Source organism: Muntiacus reevesi, chromosome 5, assembly GCF_963930625.1.
Source record: "Muntiacus reevesi chromosome 5, mMunRee1.1, whole genome shotgun sequence".
NCBI classification, from domain to species: domain Eukaryota; kingdom Metazoa; phylum Chordata; class Mammalia; order Artiodactyla; family Cervidae; genus Muntiacus; species Muntiacus reevesi.
The window spans coordinates 107,400,614-107,422,089 of NC_089253.1; the positions used below are offsets into that span (position 1 = coordinate 107,400,614).

The 21,476-nt window shown below is 35.6% G+C and overlaps 1 protein-coding gene across 1 annotated transcript in view; it reads left to right on the top strand.

The window, feature by feature from the left end:
* XPR1 (xenotropic and polytropic retrovirus receptor 1) overlaps positions 1 to 21,476 on the top strand; it is a 191,026-nt gene that overhangs the window by 147,842 nt on the left and 21,708 nt on the right. The window contains exons 8-11 of the mRNA XM_065936157.1: positions 1,274 to 1,464; positions 1,676 to 1,855; positions 7,307 to 7,478; positions 8,926 to 9,120. Of these exons, the coding sequence (XP_065792229.1) occupies positions 1,274 to 1,464; positions 1,676 to 1,855; positions 7,307 to 7,478; positions 8,926 to 9,120 (738 nt within the window). The remainder of the gene's footprint in view (positions 1 to 1,273; positions 1,465 to 1,675; positions 1,856 to 7,306; positions 7,479 to 8,925; positions 9,121 to 21,476) is intronic.

The window sequence follows — 21,476 nt, forward strand, 5'->3', positions numbered from 1 at the left end:
CTGAATATTCATAATGGGCCAAACAGTGTTTTAGCCATTTTGTTGTTCAGATTTAATCTTCTTAACAAACTTATGAGAATAGATTTTCTCCCCTATTGACCAACAAGGAAACTGAGAGTTATAAAAATTAAATATGCCCTATTAAATATAAGACTTGAAATCTGGTCTATAGTATTTGACTCCAAGTATAAAATTTCAAGTGAGTACTAACAGTAAATTTTATAGTTACTTGGAAAATTGAGAAATTGTTTGCCAAACTGAAATTTTTGGCACATAGGCTCAAAATGAAACATATTGATTCAGTCAATTTATGAACAGATGAGAATCTGACTCTTAAATAATGTAGAAATAGAATTGGTCAAAAGAAGGAACAAGGCCGTTTCAAGTACAGGGAACAACTTAAGTAGATGTGAAAAGTGAATTTGTTCAAACAATAATAAAATTTATCAGGCGGTAAAAATTAATTTAGGGGCACTATGGATAAGTTTGGGGGAAGTGAGTTGGAGATCAGATCATGTGAGGAACTTAAATCGTGAGGCTCACATGTTTGAACATTATAATTATTGGAGAGCTATAGGATAGTAGTGATACTGAACAGTTGTATGGGCATATGGACAATTGAATGTAGTAATTTAAGAGTTTGGGCTTTGGAGCAAAACTGAGTTAAAATCCTGGCACTGCCCTATACTAGCTTGGTAACCCTGAGCAAATTATTTAACTTTTCTGTGCTGTAGTTTCCTTGTCAATCAAGTGGAGATAATGGTTTTTAACTCACAGAGCCATTGTGAAAATTAGACAAATTGTTATATGGAAAGATACAATCCTTAGCACGTAGTAAATAAACATTCTATAAATACTGTTGTCATCTATATGACATTTCAACTTTCACATTGCTTTCATGTATACTGTTTCTTATAATTTTCATAGTAACTCTGAGGTAGACATTACTATATCCAGCTCAATGATGGCCAAACCAAAGCCAAAGAAGTTTTGTCATGCCAGAAATTCTCAGCTGAGCTGATGATTCTAAGCTATTTCGCCATGGATAAGTAGGCTGAAAGTCAACTTTTCCAGAAAAATTATTCTGGTAGAATTTTGCAGAGTGAAATGAAGAGAATCTTGAAGCAAGTTTATCAGGCTCTTGAAATAACCAAGGGTTGCATTTTGAATATTAAAAATTCCTCTGCCAGGGCTGTATCATTGAGAAGAGAAAAGACAGTTAAAGGACATGTTGCAGATTTCCTGACTAACCAGTTAACTGATGTTCTTTCAGCTATATTTAAACTTGAAACAGATAGAAATATATGGCCCTTGATAAGAATCTATCGGGGTGGCTTTCTTCTGATTGAATTCCTTTTTCTACTGGGCATCAACACGTATGGTTGGAGACAGGCTGGAGTAAATCATGTGCTCATCTTTGAACTTAATCCAAGAAGCAATTTGTCTCATCAGCATCTCTTTGAGGTAATCAAACCAGTTATAATATCCTATGAATACAGTTTTCATTAGCTATGTGGCTGGTTTAGTGGGTACTAAACTCTATTTTCTATTTGAAGGGGATTATTGATGTAATAGTTAAACCATTTTTCTTATCTTTGTTTTATTAAATACTTTCTATGTAATGGTAAAAATAAAAATAATTTTCTTTGTTTTTGTCTTTCCCATCCTTTATCAGATTGCTGGATTCCTTGGGATATTGTGGTGCCTGAGCCTTCTGGCATGCTTCTTTGCTCCAATTAGTGTCATCCCCACATATGTGTACCCACTTGCCCTTTATGGATTTATGGTTTTCTTTCTCATCAACCCCACCAAAACTTTCTATTATAAATCCCGATTTTGGCTGCTTAAACTGCTGGTAAGTGCAGAAATTTTGTTTCATTTGTAGAGTGATATATTGATCATTGGCTTTCTCCACAATGAAAACAAAACTCCTGTATTACCCAACTTCAGAAGTCATGTTCACATTGTAGTTTAAATGAGTGGTACCCCAGCTCCAGAAGCAAAGAACACAGTGTAACTGGTACACCTCATGTTGTGCAGTACAGTGGCCCCAAGGAAAGCACTCATGTATTTTTTTTTCCTCCATAATGAAGTAGAGTATCGAGATATTACAGTGATTTTGGAAAGTGATAATAATTCATAATTATTTTACTATACAGATTACTTAATCAACTGTGATAACATGTAGAACTTTGTTTCCTTTTTTTCAAGTGGTTAAGCTATTATATACCTGTTAAATTACCATAAGTCATCAAATATTTTTATTTTGTGAAGTATTGGGTCTCTAAAAGTAGTAGGATTATGCTGTTAGATCTCCAAGTTTAGTTTGAAAAATTAACTTTTAAAATTCCATTTTACCTATTTCTTAATCTCAAAATCAAGTAGTCTTAGCATTAGGATATGAAATTTCCTGCAAAAATGGTAGCTATATTATACATTTGGGGATATTTAAAGATTGCTCTGGGAAGGAACTCCTGCTTACTCTCAAATTTAACCAGCTCTGTTTTGAAAATCAGTTGAGAATGTTTTAATATAATTATTTTATATAATTATTTCATAGATTATAAAATACAACTAACAATAGAGTGAAAATTAGTAATTGGCCAGTTTGCACAAACTTTCAAAATTCCCATAATTACTGTCTCACTTTTTTTTTTAACCGTGTAAAATAATACTGCCTTGAAAACTATAATTTTTTTTTCTTTTTCCTTTTGTATGCCCCTTAGCAGAATTTTTGTTGTTGTGCTAAGCAGTATACTCTTTACATATAGCATTAACTAAATTTTTTATATCTAAAGATATAAAATATGACCTTTCTCTTAAAAAAATATAGTAAGCACTAAACAAATTAAAAGCAACCTATATTCCAATATAAGTATTTATAGCAATATGGAAAAGAAAATGGGCCAGATCTTGATTTCCCTTCTCCCCAAGTTGATTGTTCATTTATTTGTATTTATTTGTATTTATTTGTATATCACAAATTAAGAGTCTCTGTCTTTTCCACAAACTTTATTGAATATAAATAAATAGCAAATCATTCCCTTTAAGTATAGCACCACTGGGTCTAATTTTAAGTTTGTATTCTGAGTGTGGAACTTAGCTATTGAGGTGTGTAATAAGTCATATCATCACCTTTAATGTGTTTTGTCATCATCTAGAAAAACATGCTTTTTAGAGGAATTTTTTTTGTAAGACAAAAATTTGGGTCATTTTTTTTTCTCATTGGAAATTTGTACTAAAAATAAATCATTTCCAGTTTCTACAATATTAGATTACCTTTGTTATTTTGAGGCTGTCATTTTATTTCTGGATTTTGTGTTATTTTCATAAAAATGTAATATTCTTCTGGTTACAAAGAAATAACTTCAAAATTATAAACACCTATTTTTCCTTCCTAGATTATTGTGAAATCTATAAAGTTATTTCAGATGAGATTTGGAAGACTTAGAAAATTCATGTGTTAATATGATTGCATCATTACAATAACAAAATAGTTCAGTTGTGTACATTATGTGCTAAGTGAGCATTTCCCTGGTGCATCCTTCTTTGTTTAAATAGGAAGCTGCTATGATTCATGCATGACCAGTTATTCTTATTAGTAGAATGATTCCCCATTGAGTAGATATTTATCTGTGCATCTGTTGTGTGTTAATAAATGAGAACTTGTTGATGGAATAGATTGGCAGTAGTATTAGAAGAAGAAATAAGAGAATAGTAAAATATACTGTCAGAAGCAGTGACATACAGAAAGAAGCATTGTGGTTTGTTGTATTTGTAATAATTGTAAATAGTAAAAGCATTTATAGATTATTTTAATATTAATTGACCTATTGACCTATTTTTAATTCAAATCTCACTGAGAAAATTTACTCTTAGATTTATTTCTAGTGAATTAACAAGAATGTTTCTATGGTAGTTATGTTTCCCTGATACAGCTGTTTTGAAAGCTTCATCCTAAAGTAAACTGCATTTCCCTTTCCTGTTTTTTTCTTTAATTTTTCGTGGAAAAAGAACATGTCACCTGGCCGTAGTGGTAGGCACTGGGCACCATTTATATTCATATTTTAATTTGAATTGATATGTTATTCCTCTCCCCAATTTTTAAGAAATTGATTTGTTTTGATATTAGTATTACATGTCAAACTAATAACAGTTTCTTTACATTCATTAGTTCATATATCCTCTATCCAGATCTGTATTTGTCCTCATTGTAATCCAATTAGGAAGCATTAAAAAATGCTTCAGATTTTCTAAACAAAGATATCAACTTATAGAAGGCTGCATGAAGTTTTTAAAGCATTTTCCTATATTATTTTGGAATTGGTTTTTCTAATATTTTGTTTAGTTGTATAATAAAATTTTTACATATATCTCTGGTATAAGTACAGAAATGTTCTCATTTAATAATGCATTGTCTGGGCATTTTTATGTGTATCAGTTATTTTGTGTGTGTGAGTCGCTCAGTTGTGTCCGACTCTTTGCGACCCCATGGACTGTAGCCTGTCAGGTTCCTCTGTCCATGGGATTCTCCAGGCAGGAATACTGGAGTGGGTTGCCATGCCCTCCTCATCAATTATTTTATTCCTTTTAATAAACCATGAGATTGGAACTACTATTAATCCACATTTTATAATGAGGAAACCTAAGTTCAAAGAACTTAAATAGGGTCCTACAGCCAGGATGTAATGGAGATGGGATGTAAGCTCAGGCATTCTGGCTCCATAACCTGTGTTTTTAAACACTACCATTTAACAGACCTGGTAGTCATTTTATGTAAGATGTTTAACTTTGATTAGTGGATCAACTAATGGAATCTTAAAATCAGATTTGAAAGAATGTGATTATCTATAAGTAGAAATTAAGATTTCATCTCCTTAACTGTTTGTCTACATTAATTTGAAGATGTTAACATATATTCTTTGTAGTAACTTATTAGTTGCCTTTTTGTGTATGTGGGTAAAACATCAGCTATCTAGATTGTTCTCGCTTTCTTAATACTGTATCTCTGTTATTTTCATTAAAATCAAAGCAAAGTAGAAGTTGAAAGACCTTAGCCATAATAAGAAAGGAAGGAGAATTCTCACTTAAAAGGGGGAATCCAGATAAATCTAAGATGAATTTGACCATGTGTCAGGGCCTGACTTATCAGGGAATTAAGTATGTTCTGTTTATTTTCATCTTCATCTCTGCTCACTACACCTCTGACCAGACTACTTGCTCACTTCTTTTTAAATATTTCCAGGGCATTTCGTTTGCCTATCTGTAATAGCATTTACTGCATGGTGCTGTCAGTATTTCTTTTGGTGTTTATTTGCCCAAAGGGATTGTGGGTGGTACAGGCCATGTTTTATTTATTCAGTACCTTTACAATGCTTGACATATAATAAATACTTAATGAATCTTTGTTAAATGCATGAATGACTATGATTAAGTTCATTGGTTCTCTTATACAAACATTAACCACTCCCTCCTTTCTTTATTTTTTCATCTTCTCTCTTCTGTAATTTTTCCCTTCCTCCCAGTTTCTATTTTATGCTACTCCTTTCCTTTCCTAGTCCATCCCTCTGTTTCTTTGTTTCTTATTTAATACATGCTCCTACCCTTCTGCTTTTACAGAGGTTTTCTCTAATAGCCAGGTTATAAGGCTAGGTTTGGCAGGTTGTGACAGTTAATGGTAGTCTGTCTCATGTCAGTGAGAAATGAGAAATTTGCTTTAGACTACCAGTTTCACAAAAGTCCACGACATTTCACAAAAGTTCACGACTAGCAACTGAGTTAAACTTCCTGATCCTTTGCTGTTACATCATAACTTGTTCTCTTGTTTCTCTCTTTTGGAATCCTTTAAATCCATTCTATACCTAGAGTTTCTTAAGATATTATACAAACTGGTGCCAGAACCTCTTTGTGCATAAATGATTAACATCTCAATCCCTAACACCTCCTACCTACCCTACCCTGCAAAAAAAAAAAAAAAAGTTTGCTGTATCTGGAGCTTATGGTTGCAGATGATAGTATCTATTCTGGCTTGCTGAAAGAGTAAGCAAGTGATCAAAAGGTTGAGCCATGGACTCAAGATAGGTCAACTCTGGAAAGTAATGTTTTAAAGCCTATATTGCATTCTGCAGACCCCTGCTCTAATTTTTAAAGCTCCAGGATAGCTGTTGCCCAGAATTGATTTGTAACAAAACCGTTTATTGTTTCCCTGAAATAATCAAAGAAATTATTTAGAGAAAGGATAGAAAGAACCAGCCTAGTCTGAGAGAAGAGGGCTGTAGTCTCCCAGGCTGGATATGTCTAGTAAATACCTTGATGGCAGGGGAGCTGTAGACTCATTTTCTCAAAACAGTTGCTTAGAATTCCGTGTTTTAGGAGTTCATTTTCACCTGTGTGAGATAGAAAGGGTCTAACAGGGTAAGAAGCAAAGCTGCCTTCAGCCCATCTTCACTTCACTCAAGGCCTTTCAAGGCAAGTTGGTACAGTTTGAGCCTCTTTCTGGTGATAAGTGTCTAACTCCTCTCTCTGCGATGCCAGGATTTTCCTTTGCAGTGGTAAACAGGCTTCCGCAAAATAGGGTTAGAAGGCATTATCTTCTGTAAAATGGGGATATAGATAACACCTAGCACATAGAATTTGTTATAGTTAATGGATTATAAGAAATGCATCATGAGAAAAATACAGCACATGGGTTAGTGTTCAAGACATATAACCTGAATTTATTTATCATTGTTTTCATAATAGTGGGGTGTGGGCTGGTTTTTGTGGCGTAATTTCAAGACAGATATGATCATTGCCATGGCATTAGCGAAACGAAAGTGACTTTGGTTAGAGAATAAGACATACTTTAGCCAAGGTGCTATCTTTCCCTTCCTACCTTTTGTAGGCAAAGATTTTTGTATTCAGTTAGCTAAGATGGGAGAATGTTCCAGAAATAATCATAGCACATGGGTCTCCAGCAAATTTATCTTAGACCTTAATGGTAAATGTCCTCTCAGTGCATTTCTGCCATTCTCTCTGCTTTCAACTTCAGCTCTTCCCACCTCTCTGCTTTCTGTTTTTTGACTCTTGCTCTTCCTGCCTTCCCCCTGACCCACCCTTTTAATTTCTTTCTTAGTGATCTATTCAACTCATTCTTTTCATTACTAATTTTGAACATAACTATTGTTGCCAGGTACCCTGTGTTTGTGATTGGTTCATTGGTTTCCATTTTATCAACTAAATCATGCTTCAGAGTCAGACACAAATTAGATAAATTTAATATGAATTTTCTTGTTTCTTTGTTTTCTGATTTTTTTCTTTCTCCTAGTTCCGAGTGTTTACAGCCCCCTTCCATAAGGTAGGCTTTGCTGATTTCTGGCTGGCCGACCAGCTGAACAGCCTGTCCGTGATACTAATGGACCTGGAGTACATGATCTGCTTCTACAGCTTTGAGCTCAAATGGGACGAAAGTGAGGGCCTGTTGCCAAATGAGTCAGAAGGTAGGGTATGAATGCGCATCCACACTACTGAACTGCCAGTGTAAACCAAGAAATATTGGGAATGATAACTGAGAAATTTAAGCTCATCCAATAATATTACAAACTTAATTAAATGTACTTGGCACTGTTTTAGCAGTATCTTTATCTGATATAATTTGGCTCTTAAATTGTATAATTTTAGCCACTCATTTGCCAGGAGATTTACAACTTACATTTAAAGAATTCTAAAGCTAAAAAACTTCTAATACATTGGTAATTATATCACAGATGCTCTAGTGTCAACAATTGCCATCACAGTATTGCTTTATGATGATCAAAAATACTGATTATTTAGAAATTAGATCAAGTGCTTTGAGCAAGTCATTAGAGGTTGTTTTTTAGTTCTTACTGGAGACCTCCTTGTTTTCCTTTTGGCTCTTTTTGTCACTCTTACTATCGCTTATGCCAGGTATTCTAGTTAGGGAATTTTGCCTTAATGATGAAGACCAAATTTAGACAGATTATGTAACATCTGACTAATGAAAGTTAATGATGTCAGTGCCAACACAGATTTTCATTGACTTCCAGCAAATCACAACTCTGTTATATGTGGAGCCACTATGATATATTTCCAGAATTTGAAGAAAATTGATTTACCAACTCTGTTCTTCTCATTTTAAATATGTAAACTTTGCCCTTTGTTTTTTGTTGTTGTTGTTGCTGTTGTTGTTATTTGTTTCTTTTGTTTTAAAGAACAAGAGTGTGGACAACCTATAATGGATATGTTGTAGTGGTTTGAAGTTCATAAAATTGACTGTCATAAACAGTGACATCTGTTGGTTTTCCAGATGTTCCAGGTTACAGAGCTCACTAATTTTTTTCCTCTTTGATTGGTGTACTCAACTTCTAATTGTCTTATAGTTTTACTACACTCCTCTAGAGGCACTCTAGAGGCACTCCTCTAGAGGAGTGTAGTAAAACTATACAAAGTTGATTACAAAGGGGCCTTTCCAGGTGGCTCCAACAGTAAGGAATCCACCTGTCAATGCAGGAGACCTGGGTTCAATCCCTGGGCTGGGAAGATCCTCTGGAGAAGGGAATGGCAACCCACTCCAGTATTCTTGCCTAGAGAATCCCATGGACAGAGGAGCTTGGCGGGCTACAGTCTGTGTAGTCACAAAAGAGTCGGACACGACTGAGCACGCACACAAAGGCATGGATTACAAAACTGTAAATCTGAGTGGGCAGATTTTTATAAGCTCCCACTGTGTATTTTACCTTCTCTCCTCGGCTTACCGATCACTAAAAAGTTTAATGTAATAGTTGCAAAGAAAAAAATGATTCTGAAAAGCAGGTTCTCTGCTCTTAAAGATTTCCTAATGGTTACAGTATATGCAGTATATGACTAGATGATGTGAACAAGTTTTTTTTTTTAATTGTAATCTTTTCTTCTTTGAAATCTTCACAGAACCAGAAATTTGCCACAAATATTCATATGGTGTGCGGGCTGTTGTTCAGTGCATTCCTGCTTGGCTTCGCTTCATCCAGTGCCTGCGCCGATACAGAGACACAAAAAGAGCCTTTCCTCATTTAGTTAATGCTGGGAAATACTCCACGACTTTCTTCACGGTGACGTTTGCAGCTCTTTACAGCACTCACAAAGGTATTCAATGGTTGTGAAAAGATTTTTCAAAATCCAGATTTTCACCACTTGAATCTGTTTCTTAATCTGGTTACCTTTCCATTTGTCATGCTTTTTTTCCCCATTGAATTTCCACTCCCCTCAGTTATAGTAGTTTGTCCTTGAACACAACTTTAGCCTCATTCCAGTATTTACTAACAAGTACCATTGAAAAGAATCAAAGTCATACAGAGTAGGAAGGATTTGTGATAATGTTTGAAATCCTGAATTTTGTTTATTTAATGGGTTCAATCCAAGACACTTTGGATTTTCATTTGGTTTTTTAGACTTCTTGTTCATTAATGAGGTTGGGAAATGCTAGGTGAAAAAGATTCCCTCTGGCAGTCATGTATATTTTTAATCGTTTCCCTTCACCAAGTAGTAGCGTTTGTTTCCAGCCTATTTAACTGCAAATTGAGTTCTCTGATCTTTCTAGTTTCTTATCTCCATGGCAACTAGTTATTACTTGAGACTGTTCTTCTGTTGGGAGGAGAAAAAGGCTTTTAGGTTCTGAGCCACATACAGTCGCTCCTTTTGAATTTTTAACCTTCTTCTAAGAACTGTCAATCAAAGAGCTCACTTGCTTTTACTAAAATGCCTTCCTTCTTTGTTTAAATCAGTGTCAGCCTTCACCTTAGAAGCTGCACTCTCATCTAAAGAAACGTTACCAGTTGAAATTGCTATAGTTATTTTTAGATAGCTTGATAAATTTTTCTGGTGATGTTTAATTGAGATGCTGTATTTAGGAGCCCTGCCTAGAGCTCTAGAAGTGCTGCTGTGTGTCTGGCGGTCTTGAAAGATTAGGGTGATTTTTTTTTTTTTTTTTTAAAAGCTTGAGATTTGGTCCAATAGAACACCTTATTGATACTTCCACTTTTTGTAGTAGATTCCGTGATTGCAGTAATATTGATAATGTAGCCAATAATTTTACCACTAAGGAGAGGTACTCTTGTTAAATGATATAATTTAACTAAGTACCCCAGTGAAAGAGTCACATCCTAAAGCTCCCTTACTTTTTCCTTTTATAACTCCTCTCTCATGTGCACTTACTGTTGGCTAGCTCCTCAGACTCTCCGTTGTACATGCTTGCTTGTTGGTCTGGGATACTTAACATTGTGTACTCAATTGTGTATTTTAGCCTTTCTGCAGGTCTCTTCCTTTAAGGATTACTCCTCTAAATTGCCAGCCATTCCATCAACCCTGACTCTGTCCTGTAGGCAGTAAGACTGATATTTCTGTACTGGAGTAGAAGGGGTATTGGGAACACCCTCTAGGCAAAAAGCCACAAACTCAGAATTTTTACTCTTTATTGCCACTGTCTTTCCAAAGTAAGCTCAGGCTTTTTGCCTGCTTTCGGTGGCTTCCCAGTATGTTTTAATAGTTATTCTTTTTTTTTTTATTTAACAATATTAGGGTCGTTTCAGGTGTATATTGTAGTGGTTCAGTATTTTTATACAAAGTGGTCATAATAAGTCCAGTTACTATCTATCACCATATAAAGTTATTACAGTATTACTGACTATATTCCCTATGCTGTACATTAGATCCTTATGACTTACTTACTTTATAACTGGAAGTTTATACCTCTTAGTCTCCCACACCTATTTCATTCATCCCATCCCCTACCTCCCCTTTGGCAACCACCAGTTTGTTCTCTGTATATATGTCTACCTCTGTTTTGTTATATTTGTTCTTTTTTTTTGTTTTTTTTTTTTTAGGTTCTACTTATAAGTGAAATCATACAATATTTACCGTTCTCTATCTGACTTATTTCACTTAGCATAATACCCTCTATCACCCCACTCCAGTACTCTTACCTGGAAAATCCCATGGACGGAGGAGCCTGGTAGGCTGCAATCCATGGGGTTGCGAAGAGTCAGACATGACTGAGCGACTTCATTTTCACTTTTCACTTGTATGCATTGGAGAAGGAAATGGCAACCCACTCCAGTGTTCTTGCCTGGAGAATCCCAGGGACGGGATCGCACAGAGTCAGACATGACTGAAGTGACTTAGCAGCAGCAGTAGCAATACCCTCTATGACCATTCGTGTTGTGAGAAGTAGCAAGATTTCATTTTTTTTTATGACTGAATAATATTCCATTCTGTGCATATACCACATCTTTATCCATTCTTCTATTGATGGCTGCTTAGACTGGTTTCATACCTTGGCTGTTACTAATGAGGCAGTGAACACAGTGGTGCATATGTCTTTTCAAATTAGTGCTTTTGTTTTCCTCAGAAAAATTCCCAGAAATGAACTTGCTGGGTTGTGTGGTATTCCTATTTTTATTTTTTTAAGGAATCTCCATACTGTTTTCCTTAGTGGCTGTACCAATTTAAATTTCCACCTACAGTGCACAAGGGTTCCCTTTTCTCCACATCCTCTCCAACACTTGGTATTTGTTGTCTTTTTGGTAATAGTCATTCTGACAAACGTAAGGTGCTAAATCATTGTGGTTTTGAATTGCATTTCCATGATGATTAGTGATGTTTTTTTGCCTGACATCCATCTGGATGTTTTCTTTGGAAAAATATCTGTTCAGGACCTCTGCCCGTTTTTAAAATAGGTGTGTTTTTCTGGATGGCGAGGTGTATGAGTCATTTGTATATTTTGTATGCTAACCCCTTGTCGCGCATGCTCAGTCTCTCAGTCGGGTCTGACTCTTTGCGACCCCGTAGACCATAGCCCACCAGGCTCCTCTGTCAGTGAGGATTTACTGATCCTTACCTGTGCTCTGCTGTGCTTAGTCGCTCAGTCGTTTCAGTCTCTTTGCAGCCCGCCAGACTCCCCTGTCCGTGAGGATTCTCCAGGCAAGAATACTGGAGTGGGTTGCCATGGCTTTCTCCAGGGGATCCTCCCAACCCAGGTATCCAACCCAGGTCTCCTGCATTTCAGGCGGATTCTTTACCAGCTGAGCTATCAAGGAAGCCCTAATTCAGAATTAAAACTAAAAAGTGAGGTATTTACACAGGGGTATACGTAAGTATGTTAACTTCAGTCAAAACTTTTTGTTGTTGTGCATCAACTTATTGTGCTTTGCAGATATGTTTTATTGGGGCTTCCCTGGTGGCTGAGATGGTAAAGAATCTGCCTGCAATGCAGGACACCTGGGTTCGATCCCTGGGTCAGGAAGATCTCCTGGAAAAGGGAATGACTACCCACTCCAGTATTCTTGCCTAGAGAATTCCATGGACAGAGGAACCTGGCAGGCTGCAGTTCATGGGGTTGCAACTGAGCGACTAACACTTTTACTCTCACTGCCTAGAACTGGTTTATATGTGTCTTCCTTTATGGAAATCTTTTTAAAAGAGACACTTATGATCACTTTGCATGTGTATGGTGGGGGTATTGTACCAGGTATCAATTATGAATGTGTTTGGTCTTTTGTTCAAGTAATAGCTGTTTACTGACTGAATTTGATTCATGTGCCCATGGACAAATTTTTAAACACACAAGCATTTTTTAGAGAGAGCATTGGTTGTATAGCCCAACCATATCCCTTAAATTAAAAAAAAAGTGCAGAACACTTTATATACTTGCTATTAAAAGAACATTATAGTTGCTACATATTAAATATTTTTATCACTAATTTTTCTTTTTACCAAAAAGACAATTCAAAGTAACCTTTGACAGAAAATATGACATTAAATGGTGATCAGAAGTAGAATCTGATTTCTCTTGTTTGCTTGGACAGTATTCCAAGTGAAAAGATATCAGAAAGCAGAGACTTTAGAAATGATCATTGAGCTAAAAGAACACATTCCATATGGTTAATGATGTAGATCTTTTTCTATTGAATGTGTATGTATTATTGCAAAGGACACATTTTCTGAGGAGGGGGAAGTGTAGAAAATGGTGAGGTAATCTTGTTCAGACTCAGGAATCTGAGTCCTTTCAGAGAACTAGCCTACAAGAGTTACCATAGTAACAGCATTATTGGGGGCATTTTCAAGATTGTGCCAGAGGTTATGTCCTGTGCTTCATGGTTTGTAAAAATGGATGCACAAGAATTAACTCTGTACTTAAAACCATTTTTTTCAAGTGAGGGAAGTATGATAATACTGCAGCTAGCCCTCCCTTGTAGTAAGAAGGAAACACACTTTAAGTATGTCAATATATTTTATTTTCCATCACTGATTTTAGAAACACTCAAAGCCAATCTTATTTTAAGAATCCACTTTTCATTACAAGTCTAAATTAGAAGCCATTCCTACAAGTTTTTTTGTTGGAATTGGGAGTAGAGGAGACAGGAAAGTGTTGTAAATGGTTTTTGTGTGTTCTTGAGGTTTCTTGGCCTTGGCTAGGAAAAGCCAGTGGGAGGTACAATAGTAGAAAAACCCATTATGTTGTTATTTCTAATCCATTGATGCAGTGAGAATACTTCATTAGATTTTCTGTTTTTCATTTACAGTTTCTAACATCTAAAATATTTATAAATTCTTAGTAGGTTTTGCTCTTTGCTGTTCTCTGAATACATAGAAGGATAAAAAAGTTCTTTTAAAAATATTTCATATTTTAGACATTTTTGTTAGCATTTACTATAACACATTTAAAAATACTTGGGAAAGAGATATTCTCTACTCACTTAAAAGCTGAGTTCATTTGTATTTGTTTGCCCCGTGGTTTTCCAGTGCCCAGATCTCTCCTATCTTCTGGGTCCTGTCGTCTTTAGCATTCTGTAAGGCGCCGTGGCCCTCGTGAGGATTCCTCAGCAGTAGTTCAGCGCCTTCAGTGCAGAGTCCTTTCATTGTTGTGGGTGAGCACACACAGTCCTGAAGTGCTTCCTCTCCCCGGGTATGGCCTGTTGGTTACCCTGTTTCTACCCTGAATAATAGACTTCTATGCCAGAATTTCCAAATTTTAGTCTTGTTACATTATAATAGAAACACAGTTTAGTGGTGTTGTTTTTTTAATCTCTGGGGAAACTTTCGTTTCATTAACTTTTTAAAGACATAGACAAACTTTTAAAAAACCACTCATTTGAATAATTGCTTTCATTTTGGATTTAATGTTGAAAGTAGCTCAAATCTTTAACCCTTTTGAAATTGGATACATTTTGCTGTAATTTTTCTAGCCTGACTAATAAGGCAGACAAGAGACAGATTATTTTAGAATTCACCATTTGTGAGCATTGGCTTAAATCTTGCTGGATGCTATAAAATCAAATATGAGATATTGTTTGTTTCTGATTGTTAAATTGACTTTAACAGTATTTCTTGAGTAACTTTCATCTACTCGGCATTGTGCTGATTTTAAATGGTTTTATAAATATTACACTAACAATCTCTTTTTACCTTAAATTGTTTTTAAAATATTAATTATATATTTGAATAGATTATATTTTTGTATCATCTTTGTCATTTAAAAGAAAAAGCTTTTTAGAAAAACACTTATACTTTGATGCCATTTTTGTTGTCTTTTCTCTAATTACTTTTTGTTTTCTTAGTTGCTCTTTTAACTGATAGATGTTATGTGTTAGCACTTCTGTGTAAATTGTGTTGCTTTTGAAATACTCATGCATAAAAATTTAAAGTTTAAAAACAATCTCTGTTATTTAGATACTAGTAGAGGATCTGTGATGTTTAAAAGAGAGGTCAAAATTATGAACTCAGTTTATGGAGCAATGTGTCTAATTAAAAGGAATTTAAAGACAATTACTTGCAAATAAAATTTTTAATTTTAACCTATAGATTATTTATCTTATGTATAATTTTATATGAGACTGTTATCAGTGAAAAGTATAAAATTGAGAAAAGTTACTGTTCTTAGGTATTTTCAGCAGAAAAAAAAAGAAAAAAGTGAGGAGCCAAATGAGTTACAAGGCTTTAAGTTCCTGCTCGGTATATGTTACTCTAGGAAATACAAGTAGTAGATTATATATGGTCTCTTTCTTTCAGAGTTTCATAGTATGATACTGTAAGTGTACTAATCAGATATTGCTGCATGTTAAACCACCCCAAACTTCAAGCAACTTAACAGCAGTAATTTATTCTTTATCTATGTGTAGATATTTATTCTCCTTTTTATCTGTAGGTCAGCTGGGAATTGTTGGGAACTAAATTAGACTCAGCTGGATTGCATGGCTTTCACACCACCATTTTCATTGGGTTTTTGGTGCTTCCCTGAAAGTTGGTTGTATGTTTGTTCATTTTGGGGCCCCAGCCAAGGGGACAGCAATTACCCAAGGAAAAGCTTTTCAAGTGGTGCTAACAGAAACAGTTCCGTTGCACAAACACATTTTAAGTCTTTGCTTTCCTCACATCTGCTAGCCTCCCATTGGCCAAAGCAAGTAATATAGCTGAGGTTAAAGGAGTCTGCCCATCCTGAACAGCCAAAGCAAATTATTAAATGCAACATCAATGAGTAAGAGTCACAGAAGAAGGGAATGGAAATTTTTAATCTGTAATCTAACCACAACAAAAACAGAAATCAATTTTAACTGACTTTTTTTAATTGGAAAGGATATAAACATAATTTTTCAGAATAAATAAACATGACTAATAAACATATGAAAAATGTTCTACTTCACTAAAAGCAGAAGAAATGCTAATTGAAATCATATTTAATCAAAGACGTGATGATGCCCTTTGCTGGCAGTTATGTAGAGAAATGGACACTCATTCTGTTGATTGAATTGGTAGGCAATTTGGTAATTCTGTCAAGAGTATTAAAATCATTCATACCTTTTGACCTAGTAAGTCCCTTTCCATAACTTTTTCCTAAGGAAGTGATTAGAGAAATGGGTGAATATGAATGTATGTTCACAGCATTGTATAGTAAAAAATGAAAGTAGTATAATAAATGTCCAGCAGTAGGAGAATAATTCAATTATAGTGAGTTTATATGGTGACTTGTAAAAAATGACCCACAGCACTTGAAAATGAAGAATAATGATATTATTTAAAGATAATAATTATTGAAAACTTCTATGCACTAACATCCTTTTAAGCAACTTTACGCATTTAACATGTGTTGACTTATTTAATCTTCGTAACAACATTTTGAGGTGTTAGAATCAGAGCTGAACGGTAATGTGGCAAAAGTAAATTTTATTCAGGAACTGTTACAGTAGAGGAAAAGAGCTCTCAGTACAGAACTGGGCTCAATTCTGAATATAGAATGGACAAGTGGGGATTTATAGCCAAAGAGCAGAATAGTGGTCACTGAGTGGAAATTACTAAAAGGAAACACTAAAAGGGAGGATTCTGGCTAAACGGACTACACAGGATTTTTGCTAAAATTAGACCAGGGTGATCAGATGCCAAGGGTAGAGGATAAGGAATTTGATGAGATATTGAGGGTAAAAGGTTCTCTGTAAACTGACTTAGCAAAATTCTTGCCACAGCTGGGAGATGCATGCTTGACAAGGATGGACACCAAATTTTAGGTCTAGAGAACTTAGAGGAGCCTGATTAGAGTTATATCAAGGAGAGTCTTTGTCCATCCATCACTTCGGCTATGTGCTACTGACCAACCCTGAAGTAATGTGGGAGGGAATTACCTGCAGATGTGAATACCTGGGGGCAAGGAACATTGGATGCCATTTTAGAGAATGGCCGCCACACTGTGGGTCTCACCACTATTATTCTCCATTATTCATTTGCTGTGGAAATAGACATGTACTAAGTGGAACTTTCAGAAAAGAGAGAGAAACTTGAGTCCTCAGTCTTCAAGATAGATTTCTAAAACTCTGGGGGTTTTGCCTTCCAATAACCCTCTATACCCAAGATTTCATATGACACCCAACAGAAATCCTCTGGTTATTTTAAGAAAGAAAGAGAAGTCACTCAGTCGTGTCCGACTCTTTGTGACCCAATGCACTGTGGTCTGCCAGGCTTCTCCATCCCTGGAATTTTCCAGGAAAGAGTACTGGAATGGATTGCCATTTCCTTCTCCAGGGGATCTTCCTGACCCAGGGATTGAACCCAGGTCTCCCACATTGCAGACAGATGCTTTACCGTCTGAACCACCAGGGAAGCCAGTTATTTTAAGAAGGAAGGTTTATTTCAAGGATGTTACCTAACTTACAGAATCCCCAACAGTGAAGACATCACAGCTTATATGTGCAACATTACTGATCCTGGGCTGGACACTTGTGTTACCTCTAGAACTGCAACTTCAAGTATCTCTAGCATAAGAATGTGGCTGCTTCTCTTTGCCTGAATAAATTCTGTGTGTACCAAAGAAAAAAACAGGAGAGTCTTTGGTAGAAGTAATCACTTGATCGTCATTTTTAGATGAAGAAGTTGAAAACAGGTTAAGGACTTGCCAAAGTCCTATAGTTACGAAATGAAAGAATCTAGGTTATGAATCTGAATACAAACAATATAGCTCCAAAGTCAAGTAGCAAGTAGGTGACAAAGTTAGAATTCACACCCAAGTCTTGTGATTATTTATACTCTACTCTAAACTCCCTTCTAACGTTATAGAATGACCTGAGCTCATCTCACAAGTGAAATGTTAAATTCGTGGTAAACATAGGAAGATCAGATAGGGTAGTGTGCTATCCCTATGCCAGTGCCAAATAAATTTGTGTTTGGGAAATCACAGAGGTACATTGGGGGAGAGTAATTTAAACTGTACTTTTACATGGATAGGCCACGTCAAAAGGCCTCTTTGTGATCCTTTTGTACTAATGGCCACATTCGTGGAAAACCAGAGACATTGCCAGGAACTGGCTATATCACAGTAACAGTCACGCGCTTTTATTAGTAAGAGCACTGTGGAGTCAGCCCAACTATATAAATAATGTCTCTCTGCCAGAAAATTGAAAGCCATTCTTGAATTGAAGAACTAACTAACATATTAATGTTCTTTCAAGTGATGGGAGAATGGTTTGACATGAACAATTTGCTTAGAGTTTTATTTTTTGTTAGGGTCCGGAAATTCACTTTAAAAAAATACCAGAGATAATTAAGTATTTGTTAAAGCTGCCTGGCTACATCCTTAATACATATTGTTAATAAACATTCCACGATGCTTCCTAGGATGTAGCAAGCAAAATATGGAAAGAAAGACCAGTGACTAATACTCGGTTTCATTGGTAGTTTTTTTGTTTGTTTGTTTGTTTTAATTTTTTGGCCATGTTATGCAGTATGTGGGATCTTAATTCCCTGACCAGGGATTGAACCTGCTTAGCAAGTGAGGCTTCTAACCACTAGACCACCAGGGAGATCCCTCTTTGGTGGTATTTTGAATGAGGTATAAAATTTGGTTTTAATTGAAATATTTAGAGTGAAAGAATTTTTTCTTATGTTAAAAGTAGCATTTTCTTCACATTAAAATAGTGCTTCTGCTTAATAGGAGGGAAAATAAAGCATCTACCTACTGCTTAAATATCACATTGATGTGTTGCATTTCTTTGTTCCTCGTGTGGGATTCTCAGGGCTCTCTGTAAATACTTTTGTTTGCCTCTGAATAATAATACCCTGGAGCATCTCTGTTTTTTAATTGATTTTTTTTTTTAAGAGCGTATTTCTTTTAAAAGCAGAATTGTACTACTTGCAGCTGTTTTAATCTCACCAGGAAGTCTACTCAAAAGAAATGAACATCTACCAAAGTGGATTATTGAGGCTTCTATAACATTTCATAGCTGGTGTAGAAAAGACCAGGGCACTGAAGAAGGACAAACTGAAAGTCTAGGATCTGTCGTATAACCTTCTTCCTCCTCCTCAGTTATGAATATATGACCAACTGTATTTCCTTCCTCAACTGAAACAAATTTGATATTTGAAACCAGTGTTTAAAATTTACCCTTCATTTAGCCTTCTGTTGCAGAAAGTGTAATGTCCTCACCTTAGAAAGCCAAATCCCTCTCTCTGCTCAATTTAATCAAATCCTCTGCCAGGAAGAATTTTAAATGCATCATCTTAATGAAAAGCACTATTTTATGTTGAGAGAAAGAACATGGGCTTTGGAGTAACCATGACTAAGATAATTTAGGAATATTTTACTGAAGACTGAGGAAGAAAAGCCATGAGATTGATCATCTAAATAGATGCCAGAGACATTCACTAATTAAAAATATACATAAGGATCTGTCTTAAATATAGCATGCATGTACACACACACACACACACACACGCACACACACACGCGCGCACACACTCTCTCTCTCTCTCTCTCTCTCTCTCTTTTTCTCTCTCTCTGTTGATCAACATCCCAGACCAACAGTTAGAATCATGACTTAAAGGTGAAATATTCAAGACATTCTCATTAAAATCTCGACTAATATGAGGATATTTGCAGTCATCACTATTATTTAACTTTCTTCTGATTATAATTATTATATAAGAAAATGAAAAGAAAGTAAGAATATTAAAACTTTTGACTGATGAATAAGTTAACATTTATGGGTAATGTGGTTGTTCAGTGCTCTCACATTGTCCTTTCATGAATTTTTTTATTGTAAGTGTATGATTCTTTAATAAACAGGAAAGTAGTTATTTTCATTAAAAAAATTAAGAGAGTTGTCCTAGACTAGAGACTTATCTTTCTAAGACAGGATCCTTCAGCTCTTTATATTCTATTATTGTCATAGAGCTATTTGTCATTATGTTGGCATAGATTATTTTATTTTGAACCTGATATTAACCCTGAGAGAAAGTAGTAGTTGTTATTATTTTAACATATCAGCAAGATTAAATGGCCTGCCCAGGGTCACATGGCAATAAGTAGCAAAACCATAATTCTCAGCCTCTGAATCCATTCCCTTTTCTACTCTAAAAAAGTTATTTCCAACAAGGTAGCATGATGTGATGCTGGGATTCTAAAACTTTGGTATATGTGTGACTCACCATGGATTATTACTTAAAAATGCATAATATTGGGCCCACCTATAGTCTAATTCACTAAGATTAGGGTGATGATCCAGAAATTTACATTTTTAACCTGTACCTCATGATACTTCTATTAAAGGTGATTCATTGATCACACTTAAGTAAACATTAGTAGACTTTAAAGAAAGTAGTAAGCAAATATGGAAACAACTTGGTTTGCATACTGCTTCCTCTCACTGTACTATTTGTAAAGTCTTAGATAGTCAAGCAGTGAATAGTAGAGAAGCAGGAGAATATACTGAATTAGAGTATAGGCTTTGGGTCAAATGCACCTTGGGCATGTTAACTGATAACAGAGTTACCACTTCATAAGAAAGCGAGAGTATGTGTTAATAAGTTCCTTAGTGAAGAATGAGAGAGCAAGGGCAGAGACAGACTTAGAGGTGTTAACGCTAATGGAAGCCTCAGCACAAATACAAAAAAAAAAAAAAAAACCAACGAAGTACCAAGGGTTCTTTACTGACCAAAAGATTTTGTTTCCCCATCAACTTTCTTTTTTTTTTTTTTTTTGCTTAAAGTCATTCGAGATTACTTAAACTTTTTATTTTTAATTAAATCTCAAACTGAATTGTGTCTTCCCTGGTGGCTCAGTCGGTAAAGAGTCTGCCTGCAGTGCCACAGACCCAGGTTCAATCCCTGGGTCGGGAGGATCCCCTGGAGAAGGAAATGGCAACCCACTCCAGTATTCTTGCCTGGAGAATTCTATGGACAGAAGAGCCTGGTGGGCTACAGTCCATGGGGTCATAAAGAGTCGGACAGGACTGAGTGACTAACACTTTCACTTTTCACTTTCAAAGTGAATTGATACTGTAATTGATGAGATGATTCTGGATTAAATATTTGAATAGATGTTTCAGAAGTACTGGTAAAGTTTGGGATAGTACAGGTTTTACTCTTATTTCTAATGCCCATTTGAAAGAAAGGGCATCAAATGAAGGTTTTTATAAAAAGACATAACAGTCTTGGACTCTGAGATTGAGTTATTTCAGATGGCTCTTTTACATCTGATATGTTATACAAGTTTAGAGTATTGATTGACAGGTTGTGTGGAAAATGGTGGGAGAGATTTTAGCATTCCATCTTTCTCTGTGCATACCTCCTGTTATATATACTCTCTCCTTCTTAGATCTGTTAATTAATCATAATGTATAATATTGTCATTTTTCTAACATATCTATATTTTATTTTTATATTTTTACTCTTATTACTGTGTACTACTGATATTCAGTTCAGTTCAGTCGCTCAGTCGTGTCCGACTCTTTGCGACCCCATGAATCGCAGCACGCCAGGCCTCCCTGTCCATCACCAACTCTTGGAGTTTACTCAAACCCATGTCCATTGAGTTGGTGATGCCATCCAGCCATCTCGTCCTGTGTCGTCCCCTTCTCCTCCTGCCCCCAATCCCTCCCAGAATTAGTTTCTTTTCCAGTGAGTCAACTCTTCGCATGAGGTGGCCAAAGTTATTGGAGTTTCAGCTTCAATATCATTCCTTCCAA